Source organism: Drosophila serrata, unplaced genomic scaffold (assembly GCF_035046125.1).
Source record: "Drosophila serrata isolate PLE 108 unplaced genomic scaffold, ASM3504612v1 contig_302, whole genome shotgun sequence".
NCBI lineage: Eukaryota > Metazoa > Arthropoda > Insecta > Diptera > Drosophilidae > Drosophila > Drosophila serrata.
Genome location: NW_028257200.1, coordinates 2,329,937 through 2,348,498, shown reverse-complemented (window position 1 = coordinate 2,348,498; position 18,562 = coordinate 2,329,937). Strand labels below are relative to the sequence as shown.

Here is an 18,562-nt window from a genome sequence, read left to right as displayed (position 1 = left end):
AACTCGTGATCACTCGCTGTTAGTCAAATTTCCTCTCACTTAATCTTCCAATCGAATGTTGCGGCTTTTCCAGACATAGGACGTTTGATTAGAGTTGGATATACATACATATATTTTATAGCACCGAACCCGAATTCGAAACTGTGGCTTATGACTGGCTGAGAAAGTAGCAACAGTAGCAGCTGAAACGCCAAAAAAAAAAAATTTTAACTGCTAGCTACTTAATTTTCAAGATTCTAGGCCATAGGAAATAAAACACGGTTTAGGGTTGAGATGTGAGCCACTCTCCGAGTGGCTGTTAGTTTCATTTTCAAAACACCAAATTTTACTGGGTCCTCTACATTTCTACACATACATATACGCTCCAGAATATTACTTATTACATTTGTATATTTATGGTATATATATGTATATCTATATCGTGGAAACTAAATCATATTTTTTCTCGCAGTACATATGTATGTGTTTATGTATAAAAGTAAAAACAAAAACTTAAGGAACATTTCGTGTTATACGTTTCTATGTATGGCAATTTTTCCTTAAGTCACTTACGAATAAATAACGCATTAAAATCACTGGTAGATGGTAGAGACTACTTGGTAAAAACTAGAAGACGTGATGTGTGTGGCACGGGTACGAGAAATGTACAAAAGGGCCTATAAAATAGTAGAGCTAAAACCTAGAATAAAATGATTTCGAGTGGGAACAGGGGAGACTACACCAGCAGCATCTCGTCGGACTCAGATTCCAGGGGCTCGTCTTTGATTCGATTGCCTAGTGGCGAGGACGGAAGACCAGTGGCATAGTCGCTGAAGAATATGTTTGTGTCATCGTGATTGAGATGGAGCGTGGGAGCCGCTCCTGGACGAAGCTCACCCGGCTTGTCGAAGCAATGGGACTCAAAGTGCCGGCAGCAAATGTGCTTGGAGTGGTCCCACTTTGGTATTGTATCAATTTTGAGATTATAACACCATTTGGCGCGCTGGTTGCGGTTTTCCGGAAACCTTAACATCGGCAACTCTACATTGTCCCCACCGCAGATGACACAACTCAACGTCTTGTTCATTGGCAGGTGCATGGAGCAAATGTGCTTGCCCAAATACCGTTGCGTATCAGTGAGCCGGAGAGCCTGGCACCACTGTCTGAGAAGAGTAGGATCTGCCAAAGAAAAGAAATGTAAATCATTATTTTTCAATTCCACAAAATAAAAAAGAAAGATCGTTTAATTTGTTTCTTTTCTTACCACTTGGAAACTTGTGCAGCTTCACATTTCCATTGTAGTGACAGTCCGCCATGCAGCAGATGGGTATAATAGTGGCAGGAGGATTCTTCTCCTTTTTAGTACGGATCTGGTTAACTGCTTGAGGGCTCAAGTGCTTCGTGGGAATGGCGTTACGCATTAGACGCCTGACTCCAATCAACTCTGGCTCGAAGTGACGGCTGCAGATTAGTCGAGTGTTCCTTTGCGACTCTTTGAATACCATGCCGGTGGCCCTTTCCCAGTTGCTAATGGAGTTTCGGTTGTTCGGAAGCCGAAACAGTTTGATGCCATCCCCTCGAAAGGCACGACAATAGGGGAGGCAGCATTGTTTAACTTTCCAGGGTGCAATCTGGCTTGAAGGGCAGGTGGAATCTATCTTAAAACGTCTCCTCCTTTTTATGCCAATTACATCGGGCTTCACATCGTCTTCGTCTTCATCATCGTCGTCCTCCTGTAAGCCGTCTTCGTCCTCCGCATCGCTAACCAGATCACTGCGATCGGTCAGCAGCTCCTTCTCGCACTGTTCGTTCGAAAAGATTGTTTCTGGTGCATTGTCACCAAGTTCCAGTGTGGGCACAGCCCAAGGTCGCAGCTTCCTGAGGCTGACACAGTGCGGCTCAAAATGAACGCTGCAGATCATGAATTTCCACGGTGTCCGCTCATCATAGCGAATATGTAGATTGTGCATCCAACGTTCCTGTTGCCGCCTCGATCTGGGAAACTTATAAATGTGGACGCCATGCTGGGACCTTTGGCGCTGGCAGTGAGCCAGGGAACACTTATCATAGCCAGACTTGATCTGGCTGTAAACAATTTTCTCTTGCTTCACAGGTTGTAATTGTAGTTTGCTGTTCCAGCTTGATATCTTATCGTCTTGATCATCGTGTAACTGGAGTTCCGGCTCCAGGAACACCATAGAATCCTCATCCTCTTCCCTTTCATGCTTAATGTACACATTAGCATTGGACTCTGTCAACCTTTTATCCAACCTTAGGTTAATGGCTTCGAAATCGTTGTCAAACAGCTCGGAAGGAGCCTTGGGTCCCAGCTTTAAAGTGGGAACGCTTCCATGGACCAGACGCATATTGACCAAACAGACCGGATGAAAATGCGCACTGCAAATGCGGTAACGCCAACGGTAGTATGGGTCGAATGGGACTTGCGTGTTGTGTTGCCATTTGAGGCACATGTCCTCCGAATGGGGAAACTTGTGAAGAGTCATGTTCTCAGTGGTTAGATGGTTCGTGCAAGAATCAATCTGGCAAAACTTGCTTGACTTTCGAGGCGGCGCCCGTGGGGGCAGGCATAAATTCGACACCTCCTTTCGAAGTCTGGACGCCACAGTCATAGTATCCTCAAGCTGAGTCTCCGGTGGCTCTAGAAAAGGTTCTTCCCCATCTGGTAGTGCAAATTCATTATCGTACACCGTTTCCGGTCGCCGAGGTCCTAGCAGAAGCGTGGGCATCGCGCCTTTTCGAATTCTAGCACTCTGAAAGCACTCTTGATCAAAGTGGTAACTGCATATGCGGTAGCGCCACCAGAACTTTTCGTCCATGTCAACTTGGGTGTTGTGCATCCACTTCTGTGCGGCTTCCTGCGACGCGGGGAATTTGTGCAGTTTAATCGTGCCGTCCACATCCTCAACAGTCACCTCACATCCTTCTACGGCACAGTGATTAGCATTGTATTGGCAACGTATGGGTGAAGATCGAAAAGGTGCATTATCGTTGTAGATCAAAGGTGATTTATCAATTTTTTCATAACTCTCCATTCGCTCGACATGGCCAACTTCTAGGAGGACCTCTAGGGCTTGCATCTCAGGGTTTTCATCTTCATATTCCGATTCGATATGCTCCATCTTCAAAATGGGCTCGGTTTTAACTACGTCCTCAAATGGCTCTGGCTCATCGCTCTCTTCTGCGTATGTGTTTGCTGCTTCTTGCTTCTTAATCATGCTCTGCCACTGCTCGGCGGTAGGATTTTGATGAATTACGTCGCCAGGTAAGCGTAAAGTGGGCACACTCCATGAGTGCAAACGTCTGTCGTCGAAGAAGCAGCATGGCTCAAAGTGATTGTGACACACCTTGAACATGTACCGCTGTTGCTCTAAGAACTCAATCTGGCCATTGTCTATCCACATTTGCAGAATGTCTTTGTTTTGCGGCATCCCGTGCAGTGCTACACCATCCCGGGGCTTAACCATGTCACAGCCCTTGACCGTACAGCTCACAATCTTCAAACGCCTGTTGTTCCGCGCTTCATTGTAGTTGTCTTCAAGAAACATTCTGCTTGAAGCATGATGCTCCGGATGGTGAGTGGCACTGTGCTGATATAGAATAACATAGTGCAGCGGGCAAAGCAGAGCGACTCCTTCGTCTTTCGGATCTTCTATGTCCATATGGTTTAGCCAGGCTTTCCTTAGATGCTCATCCTGGGGAAGCCCGTAAGAGAGATTCTTGGGCAAACAGGTTTCCTCGCACTTGGGATAACAACAATAAATTTTCGCCGGCATTCCGGACCGCTTTTGGAACTTAAAGCTGATATCCGCTGGGTAAATATCCGGAGAAGAGTGACCCAATTCCAGGGTTGGTATCGAGGTACTAGAACATAATCCATTTGGGCCCAGGTTGGGTGAGGTTGCTTCAAAGTGAGCACTGCAGACCTTCAGCTTGGCTAGTTGCTCCACGGGCTCTACCAGACGAAGGTTATGTCTCCATTTTTTGGCCATGGCCAATAATTTGGGAAATCCGCGAAACTTACGGTCCCCAGTCTGCCAGATACGCCCGCATCCCGGTACGCAGCACGTATCCTGGCATAAAAGGCTTTCCGGATTTGGAAGCATATCCACCTCCTCATCATGGCCTAGCAGGAGGGTTGGAAGAGCACCAAAACGCAGTCCTTTATTGGCCCCGAAGCAGAACGCCTCAAAGTGTTTCTCGCAGATGTACTGCTGCTCCCCTTGCATGAGATCCGATGGAGGGATTTTAAGGTTATTGCTCCACGCTTCCAATTGGGCAGCAACTTTTGGTATCTTAAAGTAGCGGAGGCGAGTTCCATTGGCATCATTTTTTACACATCCAGCCACAAGACATTGCCTCTCCATTTCATCTCTGCTCAACTCCAAAGTGGGCACAGCACCCTCAATCAAGTCTCCAGTATTGGGGTCAAAAAATTCCTTAGCGAAGTGCAACTGGCACACCTTGAAGCCATGGCTCCTGGCCTGCATAGAGCGATGTCTGCATGCAGCTGCCCATTTTCGAGTAGCCGCCATATCCTCGGGATAGTCAAATAGCCTCACTCCCTCCTCATCCTGTCCTCCTGCCTGAAAGCAAGAAATGACTGAGCAGAAGCGTTCCCGAATAAATCTCATTGCTTCCTCAGTATCTTGGCTGTCCGAAATATTTCCATTATGTTTGGCATTTGGAATTACATAACCGTCGTGTCCCAGGTTTAGTGTGGGCTCAGCCCAGCTTCGAAGTTGCTTCTTGCAAATGGCCTCCGGCTCAAAATGCGACTGGCACACGTACAAGTCCGTGGGATCTATCAGTCTTGGCTGCTGTTGTGTGTTCACCAGCCACCGGAGCAACGCCTGCTCCTCGGTGGGAAAACGAAACAGCCGCACTTGACTGCTTCCAATCTGTCCACATGTGGGAATGCAGCATATCCGGATTCTGCCCCGTGGACTGGGGCTTGCACTTGCACAGGGACTGCCCAGGAAGGCCACATCCGTCTTTATCCGCAGTGGAGTTAATATAGAGCCCTGCTCCTCTGGCAAGGGCCTAGTATTTAAGTGAATCTCATCTTCATGGTTTAGGTGGAGCGTCGGTATAGCCCCCTTTAGCGGGCCATTCGTATCCAAGTAATCTAATTCAAAGTGGTTCGTGCAGATACGATAGCTTTGGCGCCTAGAAGGATCGTAGGGGACCTTGGTGTTGTGCAGCCACTTCGACAGCATCTCCTTGTTACCGGGAAGCTGGATTAGGTAAATATTCGGATCAGCATCCTTATAACAACAGCCGGGTACCGCACATTGCATTTCGTCCAGAGCACTTTGTAGAGCCTCTATGACTTGGGGGTGCAGAACATTAGGAAGATTAAACTTCTTGTATGCCTCCATAAAGTGGATACTACATAGTCTCGCCTGCTCCTCGCAGGATTCAGGTAGATTGAGGCAGGAGAAGCAAGCGTCCCTAATTATGCTGTTATCCGGCAGGTCGATGAAGCTCACGCGTCCGAAGGTTGTGTGGCTGCATTCTGGCACTAGACAGATTCCATTGCTTCTGTAAAGGTTCCAGCTGCTGTGGCCCACGTTCACAGTGGGCACAGCTTTTGCCTCTGCATCCTTCCTGAGTTTTCCATTCTCCAACAGCTGCGAATCGAAGTGCGCCACACAAACTTTTTTCAGGCTTAGAGAAGTAGGGTCAGTCTCAGACAGCCTTAAATTATGTCTCCACTTTCTTAGCAGGAACTTCTCTTCGGGAAAAGCCAGCAGTTGGTTAATTTCCTGGTTTGCGCAACTGCTGATACAGCATATATATGATTCATTTTTAGTTTGAGTTATATTCTTTGCCTCATTCTTCCGCTCCATCTGCATCTGAATCGGCATTGGCATCGGCATCTCCATCTCCCACTCTCGTTTTAACATCGGCATCTCCAGCGCTCTCCTCTTGGGTAGGGGAATATCCGGCGGCTCCGTTAGCTTCCTTTTTCGGCAGTGTTTCAGGCTCCAAAGCCGAAAAACCGAATGCTGTGGCTGCGGGTCCCGCTCCTCGAGATTCTGATCCACGCCATGACACGAATATCTAAGCGGTTCCTCATGTCCCACATTAAGGGTGGGCACCGCATTCTGCTTAAGCTTACGGGTGCCGAGTACCTCCGACTGGAAGTGCTCAATGCAAACCCTACCGATACAGTCGTCCGGGTTTAGATGCAAATTGGCACACCACTTTAGCAGCAACTGACGATCCTTTGGGAATCCGAAAGTGCTCAGGAGGTGGAAGGCAGTACGTTCCTTCCTGCAGTGCTTCAGGCAGCAAATGGGCGTTACGTTGTTAGCCGGCTTGTCTCGACGCGGAGCTTGGTAACGCCGGGGAAGAGGGGAAGGTGGGGAGCTTGGAAGCTGTTCTATCTCCTCCTTCAAATCGTACCTGGAAGGGGAGTCCTCAACCCGACCCTCGTCTTCTTCATCCTCATAGTCCTGGGCTTCGTCATCGCTACGATGTTCAGCAAAAGTCTCTACTAGTTCAAGAGGATCAAAATAATGTTCATCTCTGTCTTCTTCATCGTCATTGTCGTCCAGGTCATCTGGGTGCTCCTGCTCGCCATCAATTCCTTCACCCTCCTCCTCCTCCTCTTCGAGCACCTCTTTTTTTGGTTTCAGTCTCGGGAACTCTGTGGTTATGCTCTCCTCTTCTTCGGCCATGCCAGCCTTTATAGCTTCATTGTCGTAGATCAATCCCTCGTCGTGTCCCAGTTGTAGTGTGGGAACCGCTCCCGTCTTCAACTTAAGCTTGCCCCGCACCTGCGGTTCGAAGTGATTCGCACAGATCCGACCACGACACTGATCCGGAGCCAATCGTAGGTTAGCTCGCCATTTTTCCAGAAGATCTTCGCTTCTAGGATACCGATAGGTACGCAGATCGTTGTCAATACTTCTTCGCTTGCGACAGTGGCCCAGGGCACAGGTAGGTGTGAAAAAACCGGGTATGTTCTTCGGGTTCTCGTAGATCGGTTGGTCGTTGTGTCCCAGTTGTTGGGTGGGCATCGCCCAGTTCCTCAGTTGTTTGCCATCGATGCAACGTCGATTAAAGTGAGCGCTGCAAACGCGCGTCGATCGGTCCACCTCCTCTGGTTCCAAGTGCAGATTATGACGCCACTTTAGGTGCTGCTGCTTGCCCGTAGGAAAAGGAAACAGACGTGCACCGTGCTCCAAGCGACTTCTTCCACAACTGTGCACACAACATTTTAGATCCGAAGTAGATCTCTTGATTTTCACCTGTAATAAAGCAAAAAATTAATTGTTAACAACGTTCATGAATTAAACTGAAAGATTTACCCTTGCAAAAGCAACTTTTAAGCCCAAAAAGTCTCACCTGCTTGGAATTGGAGCCTGTGACCATCACATCCACTTTGTTGTTGTCCTCTGTCTCGGATAGCTCTTGCTTGACCCTCAGTTCGCCGGATCCCTCGAGCTGCAGTCGACGCTGTCGCCCGAATAAATTGCTTTGAAGCTCCGCTGGGTTCACTTGGAAAATATCATCCTCATCGTCATGACCAAGTTCCAAGGTTGGAACGGAACCGATGTTGAGCCGTGTTTTTCCAATACAGATCTCCTCAAAGTGAGCGTTGCAGATCTTGTAGCGGTCACGCTCCTGGAAACTGAGATGATCCAGGCGCAGGTTGTGCCGCCATCGCTCGAATAGATCCGGGTCCTTGGGAAAGCTGTTCATTTGCACCTCGTCAAACCGTCGAGTCTTGCCGCAGGTGGGTACGATGCACTTGAAGACGGGATCCACATACCTCTCCTCTGGTTTGGGATTCGGGATCAGCTCGATCTGCGCGTCATCGTGGCCCAACTCCTGCGTAGGAATGGCCCACTTGTACAGGTGCTTAGGACCGATGCAATCGGCCTCGAAGTGCTTGTTGCAGATGCGTACCCCAATGCAATCCACCGGATTCATTTTGAGGTTGTTGCACCACTTCCACAACATATCGTCGTCGTCGGTGGGGAAGCGGAAAAGACGCACCTCCGGTTGCTCCTTAGATGCCTCGCAGCCCTCCACAGCACAATGCTCGTCCACAAATGCCTGCGCTTCATTGGGATAGATATCGTCGCCATCGTGGCCCAGTTCCAGAGTCGGTATGGCACCTGCACTTAATCTTCGGCCATTGAATGAGTGCGTCTCAAAGTGGCGAGAACAAACTCGGTACTGAGCCCGCATAGCTGCTCGTGGCCGCGTCCTTATGTTGTGCATCCATTTTCGCAGCTGTGTAGGACTATGCGGCAGCCGGAAAAGCTGCACGCCCTGCGCCCGCGTCTTGCGGCAGCTCTCGACGATGCAAACTCGTTGCAGGCACAGTTTGCTGGCCTTTAGCTTGGCCGGATTCTGATAGATTTTTAAGCCGGGTGGTGAATTTAGGTCGAGCGTAGGCACCGCCAGCGGCACCGGACACTTTTTGCTAAGCACATGCGGCTCGAAATGGGCCGAACATAGCCTGCGCTGGGCACTGCCCACCATTGGGACCTGGAGATTATGCGCCCACTTGGCCAATGTGGAGCGATTGAGCTTGGGGAAGCGATAGAGCTGGACATTGTGCAGGGCTCTGACTTTGCGACAGTGTGGAAGACAGCATCTGGGCACCCAAGTGGGCTTCACGGAGGCTGGCGGCAGCTTCGTCTTCAAGTGAGTCGTGCGTCGCCTGTACAGCAACGATTGCTCTGGGTTCTCGTAAAGATTCTCAATGTTGCCGGCTAGGTTCAAAGTCGGTATGGCCCACTGCCGCATCCTCTTGCCGATGCAATGCGCCTCGAAGTGAAGGTTGCAGATCCTCATGCTTGTCAGTTGGTTGGCGTCCGTTTGCAGGTTGTGCGCCCACTTGGCTAGCACGGTGGCCTCCTCCGGCGGGCGGTATAGTTTGATATCGTCCACGCTAGGATTTCTCTTGCAGGTCTCCACACAGCACTCGCCCTGTTCCTCGCCATTGTTAGGAGCCGTGGGCCGGGCATAGAACTCAGTGACTTGCTCTGGGGTGGGCAGCGGATAGGCGATGTCCTCATGCCCCAGGATCAGAGTAGGTACTGCCCACTTCTCCAGCCTCTTGTTGCGCAGGCAGCGATCCTCAAAGTGCACCTCACAGATGGCATCATTGAAAAGCTTGCTGCCATCGGGCACGCTGCGTTGCAAATTGGCGCACCACTTCTTCAGTAACGCCACGTTGCTAGGGAAACGATGCAGGTTGGCATGGTCCCTGTCCCTATTCCGTTTGCACACAGCCACACAGCATGTCTCCCGGATGTTCAGCTTCTTGATCACGTCCGGATTGCGGTGAATGTCCTCGTCGTCGTGACCCAACTGAAGGGTTGGCACAGCAAACGGTCGCATACAGCCACCGATGCAGTAGGGCTCGAAGTGAAGGCTACAGATTCGCATGCCCTTATGCATCTTCTCCTCGGGAATTTTAAGATTGTGACACCATTTACGCATCTGCTCGGGCCGTCGCGGAATCGTGTGGAATGTAATGTTCTCGCTATTGTGTCGCTTGCTCTCGCAACTGGGCACACAACAGACGTCCATGCTGTCACTAGCGTTTATGGCCGAAGAGCCTCCGGCGGAGGCGGACATGGCTAGATGGTAAGAGGCGCTCATCTCCGGGTCCACATAATGCGAAGCTGCGGAGCTAGCCGATGACGAAGTGGATGCCACCGAACGGCGCTGATAGGACTTGCTATGCATCTGCTGTTGTAGCGAATGCATAGATGACTGCTGTTGCTGTTGGAGATGACAAGAGGAAGGTGTCGGTGTTGGCGGGGGCCACAGTTCGTTCTCGTAGATATTGAAGGTATCATTGTGGCCCAGATGAAGTGTGGGCACGGCACCTTGAAAAGAAATTAAATTTGTATGTATTATTTAAAGTACTCAAGAAATCGCCTAAAAACTTACCAGGAGATAGTTTACGGAGACCCAACGCCTCCTTTATAAAGTGGGCGCTGCATATTTTGTGATTCTTTCCACGATACACTCCTGGATCGAGGCGAAGATTGTAGCACCAGCGACGTAGCAGGACTTCGTCTCTAGGAAATCGATATAGCGACATATTGAAATCAGAAGAACGGCTCCGACGGCAAAAGTTGAGGCAACAGCGTTTTTCTTCCACGTATAGATTCTTCGGGTTGTCGTGGATCTTGCCGTACTGGGCGCCCAAGTGCAAGGTGGGCACCGCCCAAGGCTTTAGACGGAATTTGCCAATGCACCGCTCCTCGAAGTGACGGCTGCAGAAATGTCGCGGTTCCTTTGCCTGCACCGGGAGTCGAGCGTTTTGGCACCACTTAATCAGGCTTTTGATGTCCTTTGGGAAGTTGTAAAACTTGAGGTTGCTCTCACCCCGCTGGCTGGTACAGTGTGGCATGCTGCAGCGCGCCACTTCGCCAGTGGTAAAGGTGTTGGTCAGCTCCCGGTTCTGGTAGAGATTGGCTACGTCATCGTGGCCGAGGTTAAACGTCGGCACCGCCCAGTAGCACAGCGAGTAGCGGTTGATGCATCGCTTGGGGAAGTGCATGCTGCAGATCCGGAAGCTAACGTAGCTGGAAGCGGGTATGTGGAACATCTTGAGGTTATGCAACCACTGGTTGAGATACTTTTCGTCCTTCGGGAACGTGAAAAACTGCAAGGTGGGACTCGTGCTCTTCCGCACACCGCACAGCGGCACACAGCACAGCGCATCCTCGGAGTCGTCCAGCGTTGAAGAGTGTGCCTGTGGTCCGGCGATGGCACCGTGCACTGAGCTGTCGCTGCTGCCATACACATTATTGTAGCCACTCTCCTGGACGCTATAAGAAGATTCGTTGGTCGAGTTACTGTAGCTACGCTCCAGTTTTACAGCAACCTCGTTCTTCAGCGAAGATGCGGCAAAAATAGCCGCTCCATCGGCATTGGCCTGGCGCTGCTGCAGCAGTGAATTAAGCGCTGCTGTCGCAGGCAAGGCAGGCGAGTTGGATGAGTTCGTCTTAAGAAGCGGTGCGCTTGGCACTGGGGAGAAAGAAGCGAAAGCGTTTTCGGATTAGTATTTTGTTTTTCCATTCTTTTGGCAATAGAAACTTACTTTCCATGGTGGCCATATGACAGTCCTGCAGCTTGTAGTTCGTCTGGCTCTGGTGCGGTTGCTGTTGGGAGGACGGGACCGGGGATTGTCCACTTGTGTAGTATTTACCGCAGAAGTAAGGTGCAGCTAGGCGATGCTCGTGCAGTTCCATAGCCGTTTGGTACCACAGCCGACATACGGGGCAGTCAAAGCGCTGCTGGAACTTGTGCTGTGGCAAGTGGGCATACAGTTGTTCCCGCGTGGCGAAAGATCCCGAGCACATCTGCAAAGGGGAATCAATATAGCAATTAACCAGTTAACAAGCGGCTTCCAATCAGGAGAAACTTACGTTGCACACAATGTTTTCGTATTCGTGCTGCATGTACTCGTGCGACTCGCACTCAGCGATCGTGGCAAAATGCTTTCCGCAGTACTTGTGACAGAAGAACCTGTCCGCTCGATGCTGTTGTTTGTGCTGTTGTAACTCCTCGGCGGTCATGAAGGACATAGGGCATATGGTGCATTTAAAGTCATACTCCTGGATGCCGCAGTTGCTCTCCGCGACGTGCCGCAGGTAAGTCTGCTTTTTGAAGAACACCTCCTTGCATCGCTGGCAGACGGGCAGGCTCTCTGCTGTCGTCAGATCCGATTGTTGCTTACGGCGTAAAAAGCTATTGGGGTTCTGAAACGGGTTTTATATTTTAATTTTGAATTTCGCATAAACAGTTCTGCTCGCTTACCCTGACGAAGGACTCATCCTTGACAGTCAGCTCGACTTTGGGACTCAGCATGTCCTCGCTGAATTCGCTAAACTTGCTGAAGTCCGCAAATGGCGTATTGTCGTCTATGTAGTTTGACTTGTAGGCCAGGTCGTCAATGGGCTCCGCTGTAAAGAGGAATGTTTTTGTGAGTTTGAAGAATATAAATATACTAAATAATTTATTTTTTTAAACAAATATTGTAAAGCCCACTACACGAATAGAAAAATATTATTTTTTCCCACGGGAACATCGATTTTCTTCAACTTCTTTATAGGCCTAACGCCTTAGTAATTGAAAACAAACTTTGGAATAGTTGTGAGTTGTTTAAATTTTCTGATTTTATTTATATTATTAGTGTTAAAAATTTTACAAAGTGCACTGTCCGGCATAACTATGCGCAGATGAAAAAGTATGTACCCAGTGTCGGTTTCTATGGTTTTCTAATAATATTTTAAGGCGATAGGTGCCTCCCACCCAATCCCAGCTGATAAGTCTGATATGTGCGTACACATAATATAGAGATTTGTAGCTCTGAGTACTTTGTACAATCGGATATATTTCAAATTTACAATATGTATTTATTATCCCCTCCTACTTTCACCCGGCTAAACCACACTTAAACAAAAAGAATACATTAGTATGCGTAGGAGGAATATCGATTTATAGAATGATAAGAGTTATGACAAATAAAACGTCTGGAACAAATATATATTTTAAAATGAAATTATTAAAATGAAATTATTCCACCTTTGTATTAGATCCTAAAACCGGAATTATGTTGATCTATTACCTTAGAAATTAGTATTTATGTGCGCAATTCGAATCTGCCCCGCCCACATAAATAATATCACAAGGAATGCAGAGGGCGGGCGGGCGTTTTGACGGAACTTTGTAGGTTAGTCTAGGGAGCAAACGTTACATAAGATACGACTTGGAAGACAACCAACCCATTCGGAAACCCGTAGGGGGAGAAGGAGATGATATGTAAACGTATTTATTGGATGTGTGTGCGTAGGAATCGAATTGGCATAGGGTTCGCCGGTAGTATAAAGCATCTATCCGAGAGTATACATTCGCTAAATGGATACATACAGACATCAGTACTTTCGCACACAACACACCGAGAGAACAGAACAGAAACAGAACCGTACGGAACAGAACCGAACCGAACAGAGCACAGATAGAGATACAGAGCCGTAAGTTGGCGAGGCGACTGGAAACGAAACCAACCGAACGAAACAAGCGCCAAACCTCAGCGAAACTCAACAAATGTTTTATTGATTCGACGCCAAAACTGAGCTGAAATTACGCTACTTATAGGGAAAATGGCTCCGAAAAGCGGCGGTGTGTGTGAGGTAGTTTTTCTATCCGAAGCTTTATCTATGGGATACACTTATCCGAGAGGCCCCATCATTATAAAAATTATTATTAAATCGATTATACATGCAACTACTGTATTAATTCTGTACTACTAATACTCACATTTTATCATCATTTCTGGTGCCGGAGGTGGGGCCATTGGATTCGGCGGCTGCTGAAACCCCTCTAAGGGTTCGCTCTTGATATAGGGATAGCTCCCGGCCATGACATCGTGGCCCATATAGGATCGCTGGCCCAGGCCTATGTGCTGCTGCTGCTGCTGGTTTTGCTGATGATGATGCTGGTACTGCAGCAGTTGGTTGTGAGCATATGCCACCGTGTTGGCCCCAAGGCCGTAAGACGACCCAGCACCACCCCCCGCCCCGCTGACATTGAGGCCACCGCCAGCGGCGCCGAAATATCCATGCGAGCCTCCACTCCCTCCCACTCCTCCTCCATAGGCGCCCATAATGTTGTTTGCGTTGTTGTTGCTGATGTTGGCCTTGCAAGGGGGCGCAGGGCCAAAGGCCGAGTGAGAGAGGGGGTGGGAGTGGGAGGCCGAGGCTGCTGGGTAGGAAGCAACATGTGAGTACCAACTACTGCCGTGCTGCTGCTGCTGTTGATGCTGCTGCTGCTGCAGAGCCAGCGGCGTCGTATGGGACGGGTAGTGGTAGTGTGGGTGGGCGTGATTGGGGTTGTGTTGTGACATCACGGACGGGTGATTGCTCCACTCCGCGTCGCCCGAATCGCTTGTTGTGGTTCCCGAACACTGAACTTAGGGGCGCGCGCGATTCCTCTCTTTTGTCGCACGCTCTGTTTTTTGCACTGGCGTCTTTTATATACCAGTTTTTCCTCGGCCGTCTGTGTGTATGTGTCGAACTGTCATTGTCGAGGAGTCCGCTGGCGGTCGTCCTTCGGCGGCATTTCACGCCCTGGGGCACGGCACTTCACAGATGGCACTCTCCAACTAGAATCCAATGGCAAATCGAGAGTCTTTTCGGCGGCTGTTGGATTTTAATCATTTTATTATGCTTTGCTTCTCCCGACGCGCGACGACGAGACGACCACCAGACAACAACAAAGTGGGGCTGCAGCTTGGTCGTTAGAATATACCGAAAATACACCCCTAGAGCCTTTTTAATTGCACAAGAAAATACCATAAATATACCAGATCCGCAAGCTTTTTGCCAACTGTTTGAGACCGCCAATAATTTCAAATTTGATTAAATATGCAATTTAAATTGGTGGATTTCATAAAGATTGTCGGATTTGCAAAATTCTTTATTACAAATAGCAAGTCGAAATCTGCCCAAGGTTTTTTACAATTAACCAGTTCAATGTTTTCATTAAAAGCTTTAAGGATTATGTAACTTGTAATTAGTTTTTGTCTTTTAATTAACAATTTAACGACTCACATGAGGTACTTGACTAGTTTCTACATTTTTAAAATAATATAAAAGATAAACTTTAGTGTTCAAAACTAAGGATCTCTCATTTGCTTAAAAAGAAGAATTCAAGCTGGATCATAAATAGACTTTTGATGCTAACCAAAAACATATATACTTTATTAACAAATCACATGTATACGTGAAATGGATGTTTTGGATTTCAACTAAGTAATTTTCGGTCCCACAAGACCCACGCGCTGCTGCAACTGCTCTTTAATTTGCTCCTCATCTGCCAGGAATTGCTTCTCGGCCAGTCGTAATAGTGTCCTCCGCAACTGCGACTTTACTTGTGTCACCTTCATAGAGTTCATTGCCGAGATAGGTACGACACTCTCGAACTTCAGTACCTGCTTTGGACGCAGTTCCTCGGGGCATTGCGCCAGCCCGCTAGCCAAGTCATTGATGACCGGCTTCATTTTCGTAAAGATCTCGCTGGCGCCATCCTTGTCCATTTTATTTAACAACAGCACACTGGGTTTTTCCAGCAGAGTTGGGTCGTAGAGCTCCAACTCCTTGTTCAGGGCATATATGTTAGCCAGGCAATCGCGATGTGGGTGTCGGGGACTCAGTTGGAAGCCGAAGATGTCCACCATGAAGAGGAGTAGACGGGTACGTTCGATGTGTTTGAGAAACTTGTGGCCCATGCCGAAGTTTGCGTGGGCTCCCTCGATAAGACCAGGAAGATCTGCCACTGTGATGGAGCGCAAGTCGCTGTATTCCACGGTTCCAATCTGCGGCCGGATAGTGGTAACTAAAAATGAAAACAATATTTATTTCATGAAATCGCTTAATGCAAGCAAACGAATTACGTACAGGGATAAGCCGCAATCTTGGGCTTTGCATTGGAGACGGCCTTAAGCAGCGTGCTCTTCCCGGCATTGGGAAATCCGACGAGTCCCACGTCCGCTATCAACTTCAAGTCCAAATTCACAGTGCGGCTCTCACCGGGACGTCCCAAAAAGTTAGTTCCTGTGCAGCCACCAGTTCCTCCGCCTGCCACTATGCAGGTCGCATCGTTTTCGTTGAGATCAGCAATCAGCTTATGGCGCTCGTCATACACCTGGACTCCCACCGGTACCTCGATGCGCTGGTCCACTCCTCGCCGGCCAAAGATGCTTGCCTTGCTGCTGTCCTCGCCGCTGGAAGCGGCCACACGCTTGTCCCGCAATCCCTGGGCCACTTTGCGCAGCGTAAGCCCCTCCTTGGCCACGAAATAGACGCAGCCACCCTGACCGCCGACTCCTCCGTATTTGGGCAACCCATTTCCTCCATGTCCTCCTCGGACTGCCAGCCGCAAAGTGTCCAAGAAGCTGGGTCGGAAGTGGGCTCGGGCGGGCTACGACGGGATAGCAATTGGATTATTTTAATTTCGTTGTGCAACTAAATTCCTACCGCCTTTGTGGATTTTAACAGGAATTTAAACAGCTGAACCATCAAAATGCGTTTTCTGTTGTCGATAGTTTTCTTTGCTGGTGTTACTATCGATGGTTTGGGGCTTAATTGCATTTTCCAACACTATTTTATTAAATAAAACTTCAAAACAATGCGGTAACTAAAAATTATCCATACTTTTGGAATATATTAGTTTTCTATTTTGTTTTTAAAGTTAAAGAAGCATAATAAATGCGAGTTCACAGGTCTTAATAGTCCAGAAAATTGATGATTTGAATTTTCAAATTTCTTTCTAAGCTATCGATAGAACTATCGCCGGTTCTTCGCACGTTTATTTTGTGACCGGCTGATTGATAAAGAAAACAATAAAGCAAACAGGCCAACACGTGAAATGGAGGCGGGTATTTGCTATATAAAACCGGAGTGGGTATTCCCAAACTCTTTATAAATTAATAGTATATGGACAATCTCCTTCAGATACCTTCTCCAAGAAGGCAACGAGAGCGGCTTGTCATTCGACAAAGCAGAAACCAACAAGAGAAAGCGCGAGGAAGGTGAAGCTGAAGGTGGCGCAGCTAAGGATCCCGGTGGAAACAATAAATGGAACAAAAAGGAACGCAAACGGGGTCAAAACAAAGTGAGAAAATAATCCTTATTGAAACTTCTTACGAAGAGTGAGAGTTAAATTTTGTATTCTCAAAGAATCGACCAGTGTTCAAGGATGAGCGGTATTCGCATCTCTGTCACTCTCTAATTGATGGAACTGAAGGAGAACCCTGTTCCGTGCCAAATTGCCGCTATGTTCATGATCTGGATGCCTTTCTGGCGGCTAAGGGCGAGGACCTTGGCCCTGAGTGCTATGTTTACACCACAAAAGGCTACTGTGCGCGGGGAGTAAGCTGTCGGTTTGCCAAGAACCACACGGATGAGCTTGGAAGGAACATAAGGAAGCAGGAGTACAATGAAAATGCTCCCACTACGTGCAATGGTATAACCTCAGGTTGGTATTGTAGTTTGTGCTGAATATAGAATAAAAATCGTCTTAGCTAATCGCATTTTTAGAACTTCAGGTGCGGCTGCGGAAGCGCGACTACGATTTTAGCCGAAGCAAGGAGCTCATCAAGCGGGCAGAGAAACTACGAGATTCCCGAAAACAAAAAGAGGAGCAGAAAAATAACAAAGATGCCTTAGAAGAGCAGCCTATCCAAACCAACGAGCAGTCAGAACCTACGACGGATACACAGCCAGAAAGCACTGATCCAGTCAATCAGGATAACAACACCGTTGATACTGGAACTTCAGCGGGTTGTGTAATTTATGACTCCAATACTGGAAGAGATGCCGAACAAAAACCAGCCATTGATTTCCGCGATAAACTCCTTTTGTCACCGTTGACCACTGTAGGGAACTTGCCCTTTCGACGCATCTGCAAGGAGTTCGGTGCAGATATCACTTGCGGCGAGATGGCCTGCGCTATGCCCCTGGTTAAGGGCCTAGGTCAGGAGTGGGCTTTGACCAAGCGCCACGAAAGCGAGGACGTATTTGGTGTGCAATTGTGCGGGAACAATCCAAACATGATTGCCCAGGCTGCACAGGTCATTGCAGAGACCGCCCAAGTGAATTTCATAGATCTTAACATTGGTTGTCCTATCGATTTAATTTACCAGCAAGGTGGAGGTAGCGCATTGATGAGGCGCACAAATATCCTAGAGCTTACTGTTCGCAGTTGTTCGGCCTTGTCAGATCGTCTGCCCTTCACCGTGAAGATGCGCACCGGAATCTATGCGGACAAATCGGTAGCACACGAGCTGCTTCCTATGGTAGAGGAGTGGGGTGCTTCCGCCGTAACCCTCCACGGGCGATCCAGGGAGCAGCGCTACACTAAGCACGCCAACTGGAGCTACATTGAGGAGTGCGCTGCCAAAGCCAAACGCATGCCAGTGATCGGCAACGGGGACATTCTTAGCTACGAGGACTACGTGGAGAGGCGAAAGATGGCTCCTCATGTCAGCTCAGTGATGATTGGACGAGGAGCGCTCATTAAGCCCTGGATTTTCCAGGAAATAAAGGAGCACAAGGCCTGGGAGCCATCTTCTGGCCAACGTTACGAATTATTGCGCAAGTACTGCAACTATGGACTTGAGCATTGGGGCTCGGACACCAAAGGTGTGGAGACTACGCGACGATTTCTCCTCGAGTGGCAGTCGTTCTTGTATCGCTACATACCGGAGGCACTGCAGCAAGCTCCTCCGCAAAAGATAAACGCTCGACCCCAAAAATACCGTGGACGCGACGAAATGGAGACCCTTATGAGTTCCGGTAACGCAGCTGACTGGGTAAAGCTGAGCGAATCGCTGCTGGGTCGGGTACCCGAAGGCTTTAGTTTCGTGCCAAAGCACAAGGCAAACGCCTTTTAAATATTTTCCTTTTACGTTTCATAAATATTAATAAAAGTAAAAGTAATTGTTATATAGCGTCAGTTAATTTTAATTGCCAAACTGTTGGATTTTGTATTATCACTTTAGGAACCTCTTTTCTCTTTG

At 48.5% G+C, this 18,562-nt stretch overlaps 3 protein-coding genes across 4 annotated transcripts; 1 reads left to right on the top strand and 2 right to left on the bottom strand.

The window, feature by feature from the left end:
• Positions 1-261: 261 nt before the first annotated feature.
• Positions 262-14,379, bottom strand: LOC110178701 (uncharacterized). Of its 2 annotated transcripts, none has more exons than XM_020945901.2 (8): positions 13,303-14,379; positions 11,800-11,945; positions 11,409-11,741; positions 11,081-11,342; positions 9,922-11,007; positions 7,354-9,857; positions 1,244-7,256; positions 262-1,158 (listed from the first exon to the last, which is right to left on the bottom strand). In XM_020945901.2, the coding sequence occupies exons 1-8, from the start codon at positions 13,886-13,888 to the stop codon at positions 716-718; spliced, it is 11,373 nt and encodes a 3,790-aa protein (XP_020801560.2). In that variant the 5' UTR covers positions 13,889-14,379; the 3' UTR covers positions 262-715. The 2 variants fall into 2 exon arrangements, with proteins under 2 accessions (XP_020801560.2, XP_086693488.1); XM_086837362.1 differs by lacking the exon at positions 13,303-14,379 and adding an exon at positions 12,913-13,110.
• Positions 14,380-14,568: 189 nt separating this feature from the next.
• On the top strand, positions 14,569-18,488 carry Dus3 (Dihydrouridine synthase 3). Its single transcript, XM_020949056.2, has 5 exons — positions 14,569-14,599; positions 16,317-16,442; positions 16,497-16,656; positions 16,722-17,019; positions 17,082-18,488. Exons 2-5 carry the CDS (start codon positions 16,411-16,413, stop codon positions 18,434-18,436), a joined length of 1,845 nt encoding a protein of 614 aa, XP_020804715.2. The 5' UTR covers positions 14,569-14,599; positions 16,317-16,410; the 3' UTR covers positions 18,437-18,488.
• LOC110178704 (GTP-binding protein 10 homolog) lies at positions 14,724-16,180 on the bottom strand. Its single transcript, XM_020945905.2, has 3 exons — positions 16,020-16,180; positions 15,441-15,963; positions 14,724-15,378 (listed from the first exon to the last, which is right to left on the bottom strand). The coding sequence occupies exons 1-3, from the start codon at positions 16,131-16,133 to the stop codon at positions 14,792-14,794; spliced, it is 1,224 nt and encodes a 407-aa protein (XP_020801564.2). The 5' UTR covers positions 16,134-16,180; the 3' UTR covers positions 14,724-14,791.
• Positions 18,489-18,562: the final 74 nt, after the last annotated feature.

Excerpts from the sequence above, each read along its gene's own strand:
- LOC110178701 (XM_020945901.2), bottom strand. The coding sequence starts at position 13,888 with ATGTCACAACACAACCCCAATCACGCCCACCCACACTACCACTACCCG. Across the intron at positions 11,343-11,408 it reads ACGAAAACATTGTGTGCAAC|ATGTGCTCGGGATCTTTCGC; the intron begins GTAAGTTTCTCC and ends TCCCCTTTGCAG. Across the intron at positions 1,159-1,243 it reads GCTGCACAAGTTTCCAAGTG|ATCCTACTCTTCTCAGACAG; the intron begins GTAAGAAAAGAA and ends TTTCTTTGGCAG.
- LOC110178704 (XM_020945905.2), bottom strand. The coding sequence starts at position 16,133 with ATGCAATTAAGCCCCAAACCATCGATAGTAACACCAGCAAAGAAAACT. Across the intron at positions 15,964-16,019 it reads TGTTAAAATCCACAAAGGCG|CCCGCCCGAGCCCACTTCCG; the intron begins GTAGGAATTTAG and ends ATCCCGTCGTAG. Across the intron at positions 15,379-15,440 it reads CAAGATTGCGGCTTATCCCT|TTACCACTATCCGGCCGCAG; the intron begins GTACGTAATTCG and ends TTTCATTTTTAG.
- Dus3 (XM_020949056.2), top strand. The coding sequence starts at position 16,411 with ATGGAGGCGGGTATTTGCTATATAAAACCGGA. Across the intron at positions 16,657-16,721 it reads GCAAACGGGGTCAAAACAAA|AATCGACCAGTGTTCAAGGA; the intron begins GTGAGAAAATAA and ends GTATTCTCAAAG. Across the intron at positions 17,020-17,081 it reads GTGCAATGGTATAACCTCAG|AACTTCAGGTGCGGCTGCGG; the intron begins GTTGGTATTGTA and ends TCGCATTTTTAG.